This window comes from Anarhichas minor, unplaced genomic scaffold (genome assembly GCF_050575085.1).
Source record: "Anarhichas minor isolate MPS153535 unplaced genomic scaffold, ASM5057508v1 ptg000005l, whole genome shotgun sequence".
NCBI classification, from domain to species: Eukaryota; Metazoa; Chordata; class Actinopteri; order Perciformes; family Anarhichadidae; genus Anarhichas; species Anarhichas minor.
In genome coordinates, this window is record NW_027466451.1 from 3,314,451 (window position 1) to 3,330,841 (window position 16,391).

Below are 16,391 nucleotides of genomic sequence, written 5' to 3' on the forward strand. Positions count from 1 at the left end.
TTGCAAGCTAGGACCACTGATTCGCCAAACCTGCTTGTTGCAGTCTCTGTTCCACCACAGTCCCCGACGTTGGTCTCATGATTCATTTTGTTTCTAAAGATAGATTTGATTTTGTAGCGAGTAACGAAGGTTTCAGGGAAGTAAAAGTAAAAGTCAACAGAAATATAAGTAGTAAAGTAAAGTACAGATATCTAAAAAAACGACTTAAGTACAGTAACGAAGTATTTCTACTTCGTTACTATACACCACTGACTAAGGCCCACATCAGAACTGCCTTTCCTGTCCTAAATCTTAGAGAAAGTGGTGAACAACCAACTTACTGCTGCACTGGAGAGGCACAACATGTACGACAAGTTCCATTCTGGGTTTCGTAAGTATAGCAGAAGCTTTCACCATTCGCAGGGCCTCGGTGTCCCTTTTAATTACAAGGCTAACACTAGCCAATCACGGTGGGCGGGCATCATATAAATGCGACGCGGATTCACTTAGCTCCCTCCTGACGTCAAACGCGTGTCCCGCTTCCGGTCTGCCGGACGTCCGCCGGACATCCGTTTCTCCCGGTAGCGCTGTTCTGGTGTTTATTGGCTTTCTGTCATTTGTTAGGCTGTCTCTGGGGCTCCCCTCGTCCTGTACAGGTGACTCACCTGCGGATCTGTCGGTGAGTCTCAATTAGGTCCTGTTGATTATACTCTGGTGTTCTGTTAGTGACCGCGTCTTGCTTATATAGCTGCCGGTAGCTACGCTACATGCCCTCCTCCCCCCTTCTGGAGCCGACGCATATTGCCTGATCGGTAAGGTGATTTTATTCTGTTAGTTTATATACTTTGGTGTTAATTATTATTCTAGTAATTCTACGTCATCCCGTATCACATGGGACTTTTGGTTGGGTTCGAGCGGAACGCCGCCAGAAAGCGGCTACAGCTAACTCTGCTTACGTTCAAGGACGCTGCTGTTTTGTTTACTGGTGTTTTGCCTACGGCCGTGTTCAACTAGCGGCTTTTGGCCTACTGGGTTCGTCTACCCGGACCTGCGCTGTGTCGCCTACAGGGTCTGACGCTGCTATTGTCAGCATTGCGCCCTTGTCTTGTGCTGTTTGCTGTCAGCAGCACCCTTGTTTTTAATGAGAATCTTTTTTAGCCTGAGCCATTCCGTGTATTCTGCCCAGGGATGTTAAGGCCCACTCTGGCTTTAAGTTTCTATTAATTGGGTTACTGATCACCCCCCCCCTGGCTGATCCGTCAACCCGAGCTATTTTGGTGTTTCGTCTTTTTTCTTATTTTTTACTTTTGTTTGATTTTCTTTCCTGAGAACCAGAGCCTTTTTGTAATTGTGTCCTTTGTCCCTGTAGGAGCTGCTAAGCCAAGGTGGTGGGGTTGGTGCTTCCAGGTGTTGGTGTCTCCCTTCGTGTGCTGTGTAGTTTGGTGTGCCCCTGGTTAAGAACCCTCACGTGTGGTTGTGTGAGTGTTGTGTACCCTCACCTGCACTGGCCCACCTCGCCACTGGTAAGCTGCAGTCCTCTTTTAAATAAATGTATAATGGCTCTTTTAGTATTTTGTGAATTTGTAATAGAATAAAGATTATTTTTTGTATTGGAACCACGTCTCCTGCTAATTTGTATAATGAACCTGAGTGTCCTAGTAAACCTGATACTGTGTGGGGGAAAAAGTGAATCCTTGGGTGCAATTCCTAAGGTGGCGTTGTTGTGCTCTAAGTATTGGCTGTCCTCGTAACTGTAAACGACATCCCGTCTACCTTTCGCCACATAAGCAACACTACTGAAACTGCTCTCCTGAGGGTTTTGAATTATATATTAATGTCCTGTACAGCTTTTCAGTGTAGTTCCTCTTTGCTACCTGATCTCCCTCGTCAGTGTGTTTCTGGCCTGGGGTGCTTCTCAAGTCTCTTAATTGCATCCCCGTTTCCCTCACTTGCGTCCTTTCCTTGCGTCTTAGTCCCTCCCACCAGGGATGCATGGAGGAAACCATGCAAGGAGAGAGGAAACGAGGAAATATGTTTTAAAATACATGAGACGTCCTTTCCTCAGTTGTGTCACGTGAAGCGACGTCTGTTTCTGATGACGGAGGATCAGCTGATCACAGCTGGATCAGCTGTCAGTCGGCTTTAACAGCTGGAGAGACTTTTGATAAGTTTGTGTTCACATGATCACTGTACTTAATAATAGTAACTAATAATACTAATAACTAATAAAGACACACAGTAATCACCACTGTAGAGGTGTTTCTCTCTGTAGTCTGTTAACAAACTGTGTTCTGTTTATAAGCACAGGATCCATTTCTAACGGCGGAATGCGATCGTCTTATTTATGAATTATTTGCGTCTGTACATTTTGAAATTGTGACTGGCGTCATTATTAAATAACCCAGAATATGATTATTGTTTCTCTTAAATGATAAAACTCATCAAACACTCAGGAATGATGTAAAAAGTGTTTTGTCTCTCCAGCTCTCTCTGACTTTAATTATATTCATAATAAAAGTTATTGAGGGAAACATCAGATCATGAAAACACAACTCTTTCTAATAAATGTAGAAAGTTGTTTGTGGTCCTTTTGTTGTTCAGACTACAATGAACATTTATTTAAACCAGATGTTGAATCAGAAAACTAATCAAATATAAAGCTTGAGTTTATTCTGTGATCTGTCTTCACTGTTTACATGTTGAAAAAAATCTCATCAGTCCGATCGGCTGCAGCGTCCAATCACATGACTGATGAACGAGGGGGCGTGTCGGCCGTTAAAACACTTCCTGGAAGTCTGTTCTCGTGGTTCCTCGCTCATGGCTCCTCAGAGATTCCTCCTCGATCCTCTCTCCTCAGAGCTACATTAGAGCTTTGGGACGGCCGTCGATATGGCGGCGCAGAAACAACTTCCGGTTCAATCGAGGAGCGAGGAAACGACAATTAAGAGACTTGAGAAGTACCCCTGGTTGTACAGGATCCTGTCCCCACTTCTGTTGGCCTCGTCTTTAGGCCGAAGCTGCCTGCCATGTCCACACTACTCTGTTTACGTTTGGAGACACATATGTTTTGCTACGTTTACACTGAGCGTCCACATTACGCCGGAGTTTCAGAGCACCGAAAAGTTTGAAAACACTCCCGAGGTTGGAGGAGTTTGAAAACTCCGGGGTTGCGTTTTCGTGTGGACGGTCGGAAACGGATAAGTTTAGAAAAGATGACGCCCACACCCGTGTTCGCTACTTGATTGGTTCTTAGCAGCCATGACGTCTCCTTGGAATTATCACAATTGTATACAAATTTATACTATAACTATAATATTTTAGAGGAAGATCTTAAGTATCAAACACAACCTTTCATTATTGGACTATTACTGTCGTATTTTGTTTAACTAAGCAACCAATCCACTTCCTGTTTACACCGTCAAACGCATGCCCAGTGTACGTTAATGGTCACGTGATGTCCGTTTTCGAAGGTTGCGTGTGGATTAAGATCAATTTGAAACGCGGTGTGGACGGAGATCGTTTCTATTTGAAAACAGATTTTTCAAATAGAAACGATCTCCGTCCACACCGGAGTAGTGTGGATGGCTGCTGTGAATTCTCTCCAATCAGAACTCTGACTGACAGACCTTCTGTTTACTGGCAGCACTACAACACGGAACGGGTTTCTGCTCTCACGTCTTACTCACAAGTCCTGATTTGAAGGTGTGAGGACGCGATAGCTGCGTCTGTCGGTGTCTGCAGACGAAGGTAGAAAGTCTCTTTGACCTCATCTGGATGTGACTTTAACAGGTGAGTGACTAACTGGTATCTTTACTCTCTGACGAAGGAGCTCTGCTGACATTTGTTACACAAACTTGTAGATGAGAGCAGTGATCACTTCTTTCAGCACTGATATTTACTCTTTGTATCTGAATTAATTCACTCATATTCTGTCATATGTAACTTTATGGCCAAAGTCTTTTCAGCCTTCGAGTCTTTTCATGTTGAGTCAGATTTTATCATCACCAGGAAATAAGTTTGATTTTAATCTGCGCTGACTCACTGCTGAAATACAGTACGTGTGTCACGGAGTGGTGTGGTGGACCTGGATACCGAGCAGGTTGAAACAACAATGATCTATCTAGCAGCGAGTGGATGAGGAACCGGGCTAGATATACTGCTGGGTGATGAGTAGATTGAAGGCAGCTAGGAGGACTGGGCAGGTGAGTTGAATAACTGCAATCAGGAGCAAATGCCCCCCCCCCCCCCCCCCCCGCTCAAGGGCAGATTCCAGATGTCCAAGGTGAAGCAAGACAAAAAGGGTGGGTGGAGGGGGTCCGGAGGAGGGACTTCTGGATCCAGCTGGCAACAGGGCTCCGTGGGACAGGCAGGCAGGCGGACGGACTTACTGCCAGAGTTGCTCCGGACAAAGGTGCTCAGGAGGGCGGCCGGACCGCCGGAGTTGCTCAGGGGAACCGGATTAGGGACACAGAGGCTCAAGGGAACCGGACTGGGGACACTGGGGCCCAGACCGGGGATCAGGGAGACGGAACTCTAGAGGTCGGAGATCAGACGGGGAACAGGGCTCTAGAGGCCGGGGATCAGACGGGGAATAGGGCATTCGACACGGTCGACCATGACAAAGTACTAGAAAGACTAAAGATCTGGGTGGGACTCTCTGCACAGCACTTAACTGGTGTGAATCCTACTTGAAGGACCGAGAATACTTTGTCTGTAGCTAATTACACATCAGAGCTGACTAAAATGACATGTGGTGTTCCCCAAGGTTCAATACTGGGGCCTCTTCTCTTCAACATCTACATGCTTCCACTAGCTCAGATTATGGAAAACAACAAAGTGTGTTATCATAATTATGCAGACGACACACAAATCTACATAACTATGTCACCAGGGGACTATAATCCCATACAAGGGCTGGGTCACTGCACTGAACAAATCAACTGGATGGACCAGAATATTCTTCAATTAAACAAAGATAGATAGATATGTACTTTATTCATCCCCAGGGGGAAATTTGTATGTTACAGCAGCAAGACATACCAAGTAAGCAAAGTAACAGAGTAACCAAAAATATTAAGTATTTAAAAAATGCACAATATATACAATGAAATAGAATAGTGTTAAATTAACTAACTAGGTGAAAAACAGTAGTGCAAAAATCAACCACCAGCAAACAGTGTAGCAGTGTGTAGTTATGTGGAGGATGATCTGGCCAGAGGTGATTTATTATAAAGTGATATTGCAGAGGGCAGGAATGTTCTCCTGTATATTTCCTTGTGATAAAAAATATCAAGGATTAGAGGACTTATGTCTCAACAGGATGTGTAAAAACCTGTCCATGCATTTATCTTCAGCAAAACGCTGCAGCTCGAGTCCTCACTAAGACCAGGAGGGTGGATCACATCGCTCCAGTTCTGAGGTCTTTGCACTGGCTACCTGTCCAGCAAAGAATTGACTTTAATCCATTTCTGCATTTTACTACTCTATTTTATTTCTTACACTGCTTTCTAATGTTTTAATGACCGTTTTTAAATCTCCTTTTCTTTTGCCTTATGTTTTGATGCTTTTAATGGTTTTATGTGATGCACTTTGAATTACCTTGTTGTTGAAATGTGCGATACAAATAAACTTGCCTTGCTGTGCCTCATCTCTAGAGACCTGGGATCAGACGGGGAACAGGACTCGGACTCTCGGAGGCGGCAGGAACTGAAGCTCGCTGCTGTTTGGCGGAGACGGGAACGGGGGAAAGCTGCGGCCCAGCGGGAGTGGGTAACTGACCTCTCTTCTTCCTCTGTCTCCTTCTAGGGTTGAAAAGGCGGTCCATCAACTCAAGGTTAGCCTTCTGGACACTCCGAGGCCCTCCCAAGGCCTGGCGGGTTCCAGCAAACTGGTCATAAAGTTGTGGGGCAATGCGCACCAAACGGTGGTCTGCTGAATCCATTTTGGGGCAGATCATTCTGTCGCGGGGTGGTGTGGTGGACCCAAATGCAGACATGACCAGATTGCAGAGTGAAAACAGGTTTTAATAAATGTGAACAAAGGGAAACTTAACAGGGAATCCAAGAACATGAAGGTGATGTTAGATTCAGGGCCTCTTAAACTGTGGGGAAACCGCATGTGATCCAGCCTCTTACACAAAGACAGCCAGTTTCAATTATAATCAAAAGCATTTAATACTACCGAAGCTAAAACAATTGCAAAGTGAAGTACATTATTTAGTTACATAAAATATGACCCGCGCCTCACCCCGATAGCGTTACCACCCACACGGTGGAACAGGAGCAAGAGACAGAATCTTTCTCTGGCTCCCTCTTCAGTTTGAAAACCCCTCCCATATTGTCCATCTTATTTCCTATTGGCTAACTCCAGCAGTCTCCTCCTGGCGTCAGACTGCTGAAGACCCTCGCACGGGTGTGACCTGTAATTGCCTGTCTATAAATCTCTATCTATCCCTACGCCTTACTCTTAAACATACTATATTAAAGATAAGGATTTGCAACTTTTGGCAAAAACGTCACACGTTTTACAAGCATAGATGGTAAACTCCAAGTACTTGCTATCATATTATTCTCCACCTGTAAGAGGTGCTACTAATTCTACTAAGAAACACTTCTAACTATAAATTCTAAAACACTCCTATAATTATGACTAATTTTGAATTCTTAAACACTTCCAATTATGAATCATTAAACACTTCTATTATAATTTCTTAGGAAATCTCAGGAAGTGCAGAGCGGAAAACATGCAGACCTCACAGTGGGCTTAGGAGTGACAGGACCCCTCTGGTAGAAGGCTCAGCCTGTGCTTATAGAACTAGGGTTACAATATCGTAACCTTCAGTCTGACTCACACAGGCTCCGCCCTCTATTGGACTCTATGGGTAGAGTGGGTGGAGCCCAATGAACACACGCCCAGAAGTTAAGCTTAATTCACACTCGCTGTAGTGAAGCCGGCACCAGAAAGTGACGTAATTACGGCCTGGCGTCATGCGTGAAGGGTCTCTAAGTGGTCACGGGACTTGGTCGTGCACCTCTGAATTTTTGTAACTTGTTCCATGCGCCGCGCAGTCACGTGACTGTCACAAATAGTTCACTGATTAAAACACTATTTCCATGTCTGAGGATTTTACAAAGAAGGTCAATTCATTTTTAGAAGCTTTAGAAACAGGAAGTGTTAAAAATCTACATTATAGTAAATATATTTATCAGCTAAATCAAATAGTTTACAGGATATTCAACCTTTGTTTCTTTATTATACATTTAATACTTATTTCTTCACAGGGTTTGTATAAAGGTGATGAAATAGTCCATGATTATGAGTTTATAGTTCATTACAATCCCTCCTCTTCATTATGGACGTTGGTTTATGGAGTTTTGTTGGTTTCACTCGTTGTCCTTTTGATTCTTCACAGTTAATTTTGTTTGTTCGTCCTCTGGTGTTTCAGAGAATAATGAAACAAACATCACGTTGAGCATAAATGTCTTTATGTGTTCTCGGAGCTCACGCACCATCTGTGGAGGCTCACGCTCCGGTGCCAAGAGCGAGTAGAAAGGCTTTAGTGTCCACAGCCCACCTACTTCTTTAGAGCCTAGGTGGCCACAGCGGAGAAGTGTTGGAACACAACGTTAGATTTATGCAGCAAAACCACTTTGACAGTTTTAGAAAAACATCATGGTTGAGTTTAAAAAAAGTACCTGAAGTTAAATAAGTTAACAGGTCACTAATTAGGGGTGACTGTGGCTCAGTGGTAGAGCAGGGACGACCTTCGATCAGAGGATCGGTGGTTCGATACCCGGCTCTGCTAGTCCATGTTGATGTGTCCTTGGACACTTAACCCCAAATAGCTCCTGTAGCTGTGCCCACGGTGTATGCATGTTAGATAGTCCTAATGGCACCTGTCCTCCGTGTATGAATGGATGTGAATGGGTGAATGATGACATGTAGTGTTAAAGCACTTTGAGTGGTCGGAGGACTAGAACAGACTATACGAGTACAGTCCATTTACCATCTACTCAAGAACACCGGTCTTGAACACCAGTCCCCTGTTTGAAAGTCCTGTGTGTGTTTGACCCATTCTCCTCCCATCACTGTATAAAGTACATCACTAGCTGTGAGCGATCACATGGATGTGTTTAACTTCCTGTATCCACAAAAACAAAGACTCCTACTTTACTTTCCATTGTTTCTGTGGTTCCAACACAGTTTTTCCTTCAGGTGACGAAACAGACAGATTCTAGCAGGGAGCCACGATGACGGCAGTGGACCTTTTGAAGACTCTGAAGGATTTAACAGAAGATGAATTTAAGGAATTCATCTGGTATCTGAAGGATCGTGACACCATGAAACCTTACCAAGCTATCAAAGAGTCAAAGCTGGAGAATGTAAATAGGCAGGACACTGTGGATCTGATGGTGAAGACCTTTGAACTTCATGGAGCTCTAGAGGTCACCAGGAAGGTTTTACAGAAGATACCCAGGAATGATCTGCTGCAGAGTCTGCCAAACACCAGCTCAGGACCAGAAGGTCAGTCACACTTCAGTCATTTGTCATGTAGTGAGTTCAAATGGGCAACACAGTTATTGTAATGGAACAGGGTCTTAATCATGAGAAAAGGCTCAGGTGATGTATCGTTATTATTGGACAGATTGTGCTGACGCTACCTGATTCAGTCATCTTTTATTTGCTCCTTGGTTTGAGACAATGAGATATTAATGTACTGTGATCAACGTATCCTCATACGATGGTACAAATTCTGCTCATTACATGAATACAGTAATACAGAAAGTACTTAGTTTAGGAAAAGATCATGAACGACTTTTAAGGAAAAGGTGGTGAAATACTTCGTTAGGTACTCAAAGTACAGTAAAGAACGCAGGTTACGTAACTTATAAGATGCTTACTTCTCGTTTCAGAGGCGGAACAAACCGGGGTCTGCTGGGTCAAAGGTCACTGTTTGTTGGACCCATCCACCTTTCACCCTGTGTGGGCTTTTGTGGTCTTTATACTTCCTCGTTCATGATTACGTAGATAACATATGAAGTGATTTTGTGGGATATCTCGGAATTATGGCGCATTCTCTTTCGTAGGCATAGCTGAGTTATGAGCCAGTGAGATGAAATACTGCTGTTATGCACATGAGGTTGATGCGTTGATGGAGAATGAACAGAGCGGTAGTATCCTGCACGTTATTGACAGAGAGTTTATGTATTGAGGTCAGGGTTCAATTCAGTTCCCTAAAAGAAAATGACCAACAAACTATTTAAAATGTTTCATTTTGTGGAGTTTGAGTGAACATCATCAGACCTGCAGCAAACACTTTCACTTCTGCAGCTACAGCAGGAAGTTCAGCCCTAACTTCTGACGTACACATGGACACACATGTACTGGTTGAAGTGGTTTTGATCCCGAGCCGCCCCCCCCCCAACAGGGGGTCAAAAACACTGTAGACAGTTGAGACTCCATGACTGGTGAATGTTTGATCGCGGTCGACACAGAGTAGGTGAATGTGTTGGTTGTGATCTCCCAGAGCAGGACTAAGGTCTGTTGTTTGGATGGACTTCATTTTAGAACCATGTGTAATAATTGAATGAAAGAATAATTGTAGCTAGAAATGATGAATAGTTTGTGGAGCTACAGCTGTGTTGACAATGTACCACAGCGATTACACTCCAACTAATCGTCTATCCCAGACACAATGATGTAACCTACAGTACATAACACAGAAACATGTTTTAAACCTGAAAAATGAATAAAAACTAATTACCAATCAGGGTTAACTTGAAGATAAGAAATAGGTAATAAGTCAAAGTGATGAAATAACACATACTGTAACTTCTCTCACACAGAGCATGCTGATGTTGGAGAGACTTTAGAGAACAGAGGAACATCCGCCTGTCAGAGCAAAGGTAAAGCTGCTGTATTCTCTGGTTTGTATGGAAGCCCTGAGAGAACAAAGTGTGCTAAATGTTTTCAGAAATACCCTCTGTGAGAGACATCATGACTCCAAAGAAGCATTAAATTCAGTTTCCTAAAAGAAAATGACCAACAAGATGTTCAGGCGGGAGGGCCTCCATGACAGTTTGAAGCAAACTTTTGTAAGTGGAGGTTTGACTTAGCGAGTGATGCCTGCGTTCATCGGAACAGGTCGATTGCCACAGCTTCAGATAATACGGATACCGAGCCATGGTCAACATAAAAGAGCCTTTCCACAAACTCTAAAGTATCGGCCTCATGCTCCTGAGCACCTTCTCTGATGGCTCTTTGCAGCCCGTTGATAGCCACAGCAGGAGATGGCCCGTTGCCAAAAAACGACCTTCCTCCGGTACTCAACAACTTCGTTGTTGTACTTGTGTCATTAAAAACAGAAACAAGTTGTAAAAAGACAACAAGGAGGGATTTGTTGAGGTCAGGACCTGTAAAGAGGCATTGAGGGAGACACCAAAGTCATGGCAGCTTGATTCAAAGATCTGATTTGGTTTTGTGCGAGCTGGAACTCAAACGTTGGGAGATACCAGCACTCCTCATCTTCTCTCAGTGGTGGTGCTACTTCCTCACGTCCGTTGGCAAAGATCTTCTCCATGAATGCTACATACTGTTCCTGCATCTCACGTTTCTGTTTCACTTAAGGCTCATCGTAGAGATGCAAAGCATTGGACTACCTGCACTTAGTTGTTCTGCAAAGACTGGCGTGGTTTTTTAAATGACAGTGGGGCAACCCAACTGTTAAGGTGGTCTCTGTAGATGTTTGGGTCCTTTATCTCGAAGAAGACGATGTCTTCACTGACGGAGCCAGGTTGTTGTCACGCTCAGTTAGATTGAATACCGTCTGTCCCAGCATCCTATTAGTTCCCTTGCCTGTCTGTTAATACTGCTGTGTCTCCTTGACGTACATGAAGCTTGTTCAGGGTTTAGAAAAATGTAATAGCAATCTTTGTCCAGCATGATGGTCTTGAACGTGTTGACTCTCAGCTTATGTACATTACTCAGGCACACCTCTCCTATTACTACCCAGCCCAGGTAGATCCGTGCTCGAAGGACGTCTCTTCTGAGTAGCAGGAGTAGTTCAGCTTCTGGGGTCCAGTTCTGGGATGGGCCTGGCAATGGGATGGAGATGTGGCTGATGTAGGCTGGTGCTTGGTGTTTAATTAGTGTTCAATTAGTGGTGAGGGAGAGGTGAGAAATCTGTAGTCCAGTGACTCGATCTGGAATCCTTCTGTCTTCTTGCCAGATGTTTCTACGATGCCAAAGAAAGTTCTGAGGTAGAATGAGAATGGTTTGCTCTCCAGTCTGAACAGTGTGAAGAGCTCTGGTCCAGCTAATGAGCTCTCATCATCCAGAATTACAAAGGCTTTGACAGCCAAGCTCTTGAAACCCTTGGGGTATATTTCTGAGGGGCAGATCTTTGAGCATGAGCAGGTCCACTGACCTGGACCAGAAACTTCTGTGCAGCTTGTTCTAACAACAGCCACGTTAAAATGATCTTCTCCCTCGCCGCCATTCTCTTGTGAAGGTGAAGGAGCCTTGATGGACCAGGATGCATGGCTGCATCATGAAAGGTGCTGTCACATTCAGAGCACTTCACAGAGGACTTGCAGTCTTTGGCGAGGTGGGAGATTGAAGAACAGCATCTGAAACATGTCCCTTTCTCCTTGAGGAAGGCTTTCCTGTCGTCGAGGAGTTGTTTTATGAATGTTGTGTATTGTTTTGAGTGGATGGGACTTTTTGTGTAATGGGAGGTTGTTGCCACGGTTGTCATTGGTTGCACTGACTGGGTGCACTCGTGGGTTTGTTGGTGATATTTTGGATTTATATTTTTAGGTTAGAGCATGCTGACGTGCTGCGGTAGGCGTGTTGTCTCACTTCCGGTTGACAGTGCATCTGTTTTTCTGTTAGCGTACTTTAGCTGCTTTAGCTTAACCAAGTTAATTGTGTCATATTCTTCATTACAGAAGCTAATTATTCGTTTTACATTTAAACTTTCATTAGTTCTGTTGAAGCACTCAAATCTCTCTCCCTCTTCTGGTGACTTCTTTTCGTTTCACTGAAGCGTGATGGTTTTATGACAGTTTCCCATTTCTTTACACAGTCCTTTGCATTTGAACACTGCAAAGTCTTTTGAGTCTCAGGGTTGGGTAGTAGAGGGCAGACAAGGCAGTGCTCCATAGTGTGGTCTGCTTCTCCACATTCACAGGTGGTTAGGCCAGTCTTGTAGCCCCATCTGACCAGAGCAGCTTTTGATCGTTCTGAGGCGGTTTAGTGTTTTCCATTGAGCCCATGGTGCTTCTGGGCCAGGGGGAAGGTTTTCAGTGGGGGGTTTTCCCATGACAGTTGGAGGACGGTCATTCTCGAGCTTTTCCATCCAGAGTTGGATTCTGGTTTCTTCCCGAGACTTTGTGAGGAGCTGGACATGGCTGAGAAAGCTTCTTCTTGATTTTAGCCGTTGGGCCGGAGGGGGACATCCATGGAGGAGATGGCGTTCATCACTTGTAGATTTTGTTTTCTCGACTCAGCTGGCAACTTCCCGTCTAGTATCAGCAGGGGCAATGCCAGCGAGGAGGTGAAGGTTGCTTGTGTTGGTGGGTTTCAAGCAGCCAGTGACCTCTTCTGGTGAATTCTCGCTAAATCAAGACTCTACATGTTGTCCAGTACTGCTAACGTTAGCTACCGTACTTTAGCTTAGCAGTTAGCGATGGCTTCACTCTCTCTCTCTCTCTCTCTCTCTCTCTCTCGGTGTGTCACATGTTAAGCTATTCCTCTGCCTCCTTTAGGTATAATGGTACATGTTATAAGTGTAGTGTGTTTGTTGTGTTTGAGGCGAGGCTGAGTGAATTAGAAGCACAGCTCTGCACCATGGAAGCTCAGTCGTTAGCTACTAAAGTTAGCCCACCGTAAACCAGTTTACTACGGTTCCTTTAATGCCAATCAAAGGTTCTAGTCTCTGTAACAGGATGTAATGATCAATGGTGTTAAACACAGCTTTAAGGTCTAACAAGACCAGAACAGAGACAAGTCCTTTGTCTGATCAATCAGAAGGTCATTAGTTATTTCACCAGAGCTGTCTCTGTGCTATGATGCTTTCTAAATCCTGACTGAAAATCCTCAAATAAACTATTGTTATGTAGAAAGTCTCACGACTGCTTTCTTAGAGAGATCTTAGAGAGGAAGGGAAGGTTAGAGATCGGTCTATAGTTCTACACCTCTGGATGGAGAGCGGGCTTCTTAAGAAGAGGTTTGATTACAGCTACTCTGAAGGACTGTGGTACATGGCCTGTTAGTGAAGAGAGAATGTGTCTCCAGAGAAAAGCATCAATCTGTTCCACTGTCTGAATGAACTGAATGATGGTTCTCTAGTGGAGGAGATCCAACAGTCCTTAAGTTCAGGATGTCTCTCCACAGATAAACTGTCTCCTGCTCAGTGTTCAGCTCTGATCTTCATCTCATTGTCATCAGGAAAACATCTGGACGTGTTGGACCTGAAGAACCTGAGGCTGGTGCCAGCGGCCAAAGCCTCCAACAAAGCTCTGTAAGTACCCAGATAACTGCCTTTAACAGCTTTATCACATGAGCAGAGTAGTTCTCAGCTCATGAAAGTCTTCTGTTGACAGATTTAGTAAACAAATTGATTAGTTGATCAATTGAAAAACATGCAAATTGTTTCTTCAGTTTCATTGCACAGATTAATGCAGCTTTGAAATTAAAAGGAATTCACTTTGTTGTTCATTTAAGACTAAAAGTTATTAGAGATTAGGATCCATTAATCACTGTTATGTTCCAGTCATAGACACAATAAAAGACTCTAATCCTCCATTGTTTAATTTATAAACTCAGAAATGTTGTATTTTACATTGAAGAAGAAGAATAAACAGTATTGTTTGTCTTCATCACTAACTCTCCTTCAGGTTGAGTGGCTGTAATCTGTCAGAGAGAAGAACAAAGAGATGATGGTTTGCTTTGGGAAATGGTTGACAGAAAATGTAAATAAATAGAATTTGCATTTATTTTGTGTTGAGGTTCGTTACGTTTCTATAAGATACGTTTGATATATGATGAAGATCAGTGATGATGATGAAGCTTCATTCTGACTCTGTTTCTTCCTCCAGGGTTAAACCTGCTGGAGATCAGAGGCTGAAACCTGGTCTGAGGAAGTGTGAGTATTCACTTTGATTCATGAAGTCTCAAATAAACCCATCAGCTGTGTTTGATGATGAACTGATGCTATTTCATGTCTCCTTCTCTCCTTCAGATGCCTGTGAACTCACAATCGACACAAACACAGTGAACAGAAACCTCAAACTGTCTGTCAACAACAGGAAGGTGACACGTGTGTTTAAGGAGGTTCAGTCATATCCTGATCATCCAGACAGGTTTGACTCCTGTCATCAGCTGCTGTGTGAAACTGGTCTGACTGGTTGCTGTTACTGGGAGGTCGAGTGGAGAGGAGGAGTTGAAATATCAGTGAGTTACAGAGGAATCGGAAGGAGAGGAAACGGTGAAGACTGTGAGTTTGGAATGAACGATCAGTCCTGGAGTCTGGAGTGCTCTGATGATGATGGTTACTCTGCCCTTCACAATAAGACGAGAACACCCATCTCCTCCTCCTCCTCCTCCTCCTCCTCCTCCCTCCCCTCTGGTAGAGTAGCAGTGTATGTGGACTGTCCTGCTGGCTCTCTGTCCTTCTACAGAGTCTCCTCTGACACACTGATCCTCCTCCACACCTTCAGAACCACATTCACTGAACCTCTTTATCCTGGCTTTGGGTCCAGGTTGTGGTCCAGGTCTGGTTCCTCAGTGTCTCTGTGTTCTGTGTAGGAGGGAGAGTCTCCTCTGTAAAAACTCACTCTGCTGACCATCAAATTCAGATCAATAGAACAAAATATAATCAACAAATAAATCACTTTTATATATTATTATGGAGAAAACAATCAACCTTTATTGATCCCTCGGTGAAATTCAGAAATGAATACTTTAGTACTTTTACTTTAATTGTGAATGCAGGACTTTCAGGTTTCATTTTGGTTTCATTTTTAAACGCATATGTTTTGCTACGTTTACACTGAGCGTCCACACTACGCCGGCGTTTTCGAACGCCGAAAACAGAGGAGTTTGAAAACGCTCCCGAAGACGGATAAGTTTGAAAACTCCGGGTTGCGTTTTCGTGTGGACGGTCGGAAACGGATACGTTTAGAAACATTCACTACTTGATTGGTTCTTAGCAGTCATGACGTGTCCTTCCCTGATTCGTCACACGCTTATCACGTGACCCGGAAGCTCACAAACAACAACATTGATTACCGATCGACTACCAGGTTAATTTAACATGGACAACTGATTACAGGTGTAGCTGACCTTGTTGTCTTTACTAGCAGCTGTTGTTCAGTAAAAGTCTGCATTATTACGGAGGAAGCAGCTGTTAATGGAGCGATTAGTGACCAGCAGGTTACGGAGCGGACGTCTGAACTCACGGTTAGCAGTGAATGCTATTCAGTAGGACAGATAGCTAAGCCACCAGCAGAGCTACGAGTGAGAACAACAACAACAACACCGAGGAAACGAGTGAGAGACGTGTGTTGACCACATTTATGGACCATAATCCAGTAAACTGTTACGTGTAAGTGTTGATTTTAAAGTAAATTTGATGTGAGAGAGAGAGAGAGAGATAAAAATAAAAAATAAAACTTCTAAAACGTTCCACGAACTGTGTCTGTTTGAGTTTATAGAGGAATATTTTAGAGGAAGATCTTAAGTATCAAACACAACCTTTCATTATTAAAGACTACTTTATTACTCTGTCGTATTTTTTTTAAAACTCAGCAACCAATCCACTTCCTGTTTACACCGTCACGCGCATGCCCAGTGTACGTTAATGGTCACATGCTGTCCGTCTTCGAAGGCTGCCGTGTGGACGCAGATCAACTCGAGAATGATGCTGAAACGGCCGTGTGGACGGAGATCGTTTCTATTTGACAAATCTGCTTCCAAGTAGAAACGGAGTAGTGTGGCTGTAGCATTACTATTCTATGAGTCGTTCGCACTTCAACCATTTGACCTCCCATCACATTGTTTAATTTAAATAATCAATTAACCCAAACAAGTCAGATGATCCGATATTTTATCAAAAAGTAATAAGAATAAAGTCCCAAAAAATGATATCAATTTGTGTAGCAGAACTTTGTCTTTCTTCTTCCTTCTCTCATTAGTAATCTCACGACCCCTCAGATTTAACAACCCTATGTTAAGATACACTGGACCAGATTGTATATAAAGTAGTTTACATGATCTCTACCTCAAGCAGCTACAACACTGAAATGCTGCTTATGTATTGATGCTTCAGAGTCAACATTTTTATATTGTCCTGTATGATAATATCAGTCACAGAAGCCATATTTCATTTTCTTTTTATACTTTATATTGAT

General features: G+C 43.5%; 1 protein-coding gene across 10 annotated transcripts; it reads left to right on the forward strand.

Moving 5' to 3' along the window:
• The first annotated feature begins 513 nt into the window (after positions 1-513).
• Positions 514-15,667, forward strand: LOC142932020 (tripartite motif-containing protein 16-like). 10 transcript variants are annotated; one of them, XM_076076234.1, is made up of 11 exons: positions 514-658; positions 728-791; positions 1,349-1,502; positions 3,623-3,768; positions 5,634-5,748; positions 8,182-8,502; positions 8,892-8,924; positions 9,825-9,884; positions 13,375-13,501; positions 14,079-14,125; positions 14,222-15,667. In XM_076076234.1, exons 6-11 carry the CDS (start codon positions 8,229-8,231, stop codon positions 14,785-14,787), a joined length of 1,107 nt encoding a protein of 368 aa, XP_075932349.1. In that variant the 5' UTR covers positions 514-658; positions 728-791; positions 1,349-1,502; positions 3,623-3,768; positions 5,634-5,748; positions 8,182-8,228; the 3' UTR covers positions 14,788-15,667. The 10 variants fall into 10 exon arrangements, with proteins under 10 accessions (XP_075932349.1, XP_075932339.1, XP_075932330.1 ...); XM_076076224.1 differs by lacking the exon at positions 728-791 and having other exon boundaries at positions 5,634-5,812; XM_076076215.1 differs by lacking the exon at positions 728-791.
• Positions 15,668-16,391: the final 724 nt, after the last annotated feature.

Coding starts and splice junctions, on each gene's coding strand:
- LOC142932020 (XM_076076234.1), top strand. CDS start 8,229: ATGACGGCAGTGGACCTTTTGAAGACTCTGAAGGATTTAACAGAAGAT. Junction 8,925..9,824: donor CGGGGTCTGCTGGGTCAAAG/GTCACTGTTTGT, acceptor TCTCTCACACAG/AGCATGCTGATGTTGGAGAG. Junction 14,126..14,221: donor GAAACCTGGTCTGAGGAAGT/GTGAGTATTCAC, acceptor TCTCTCCTTCAG/ATGCCTGTGAACTCACAATC.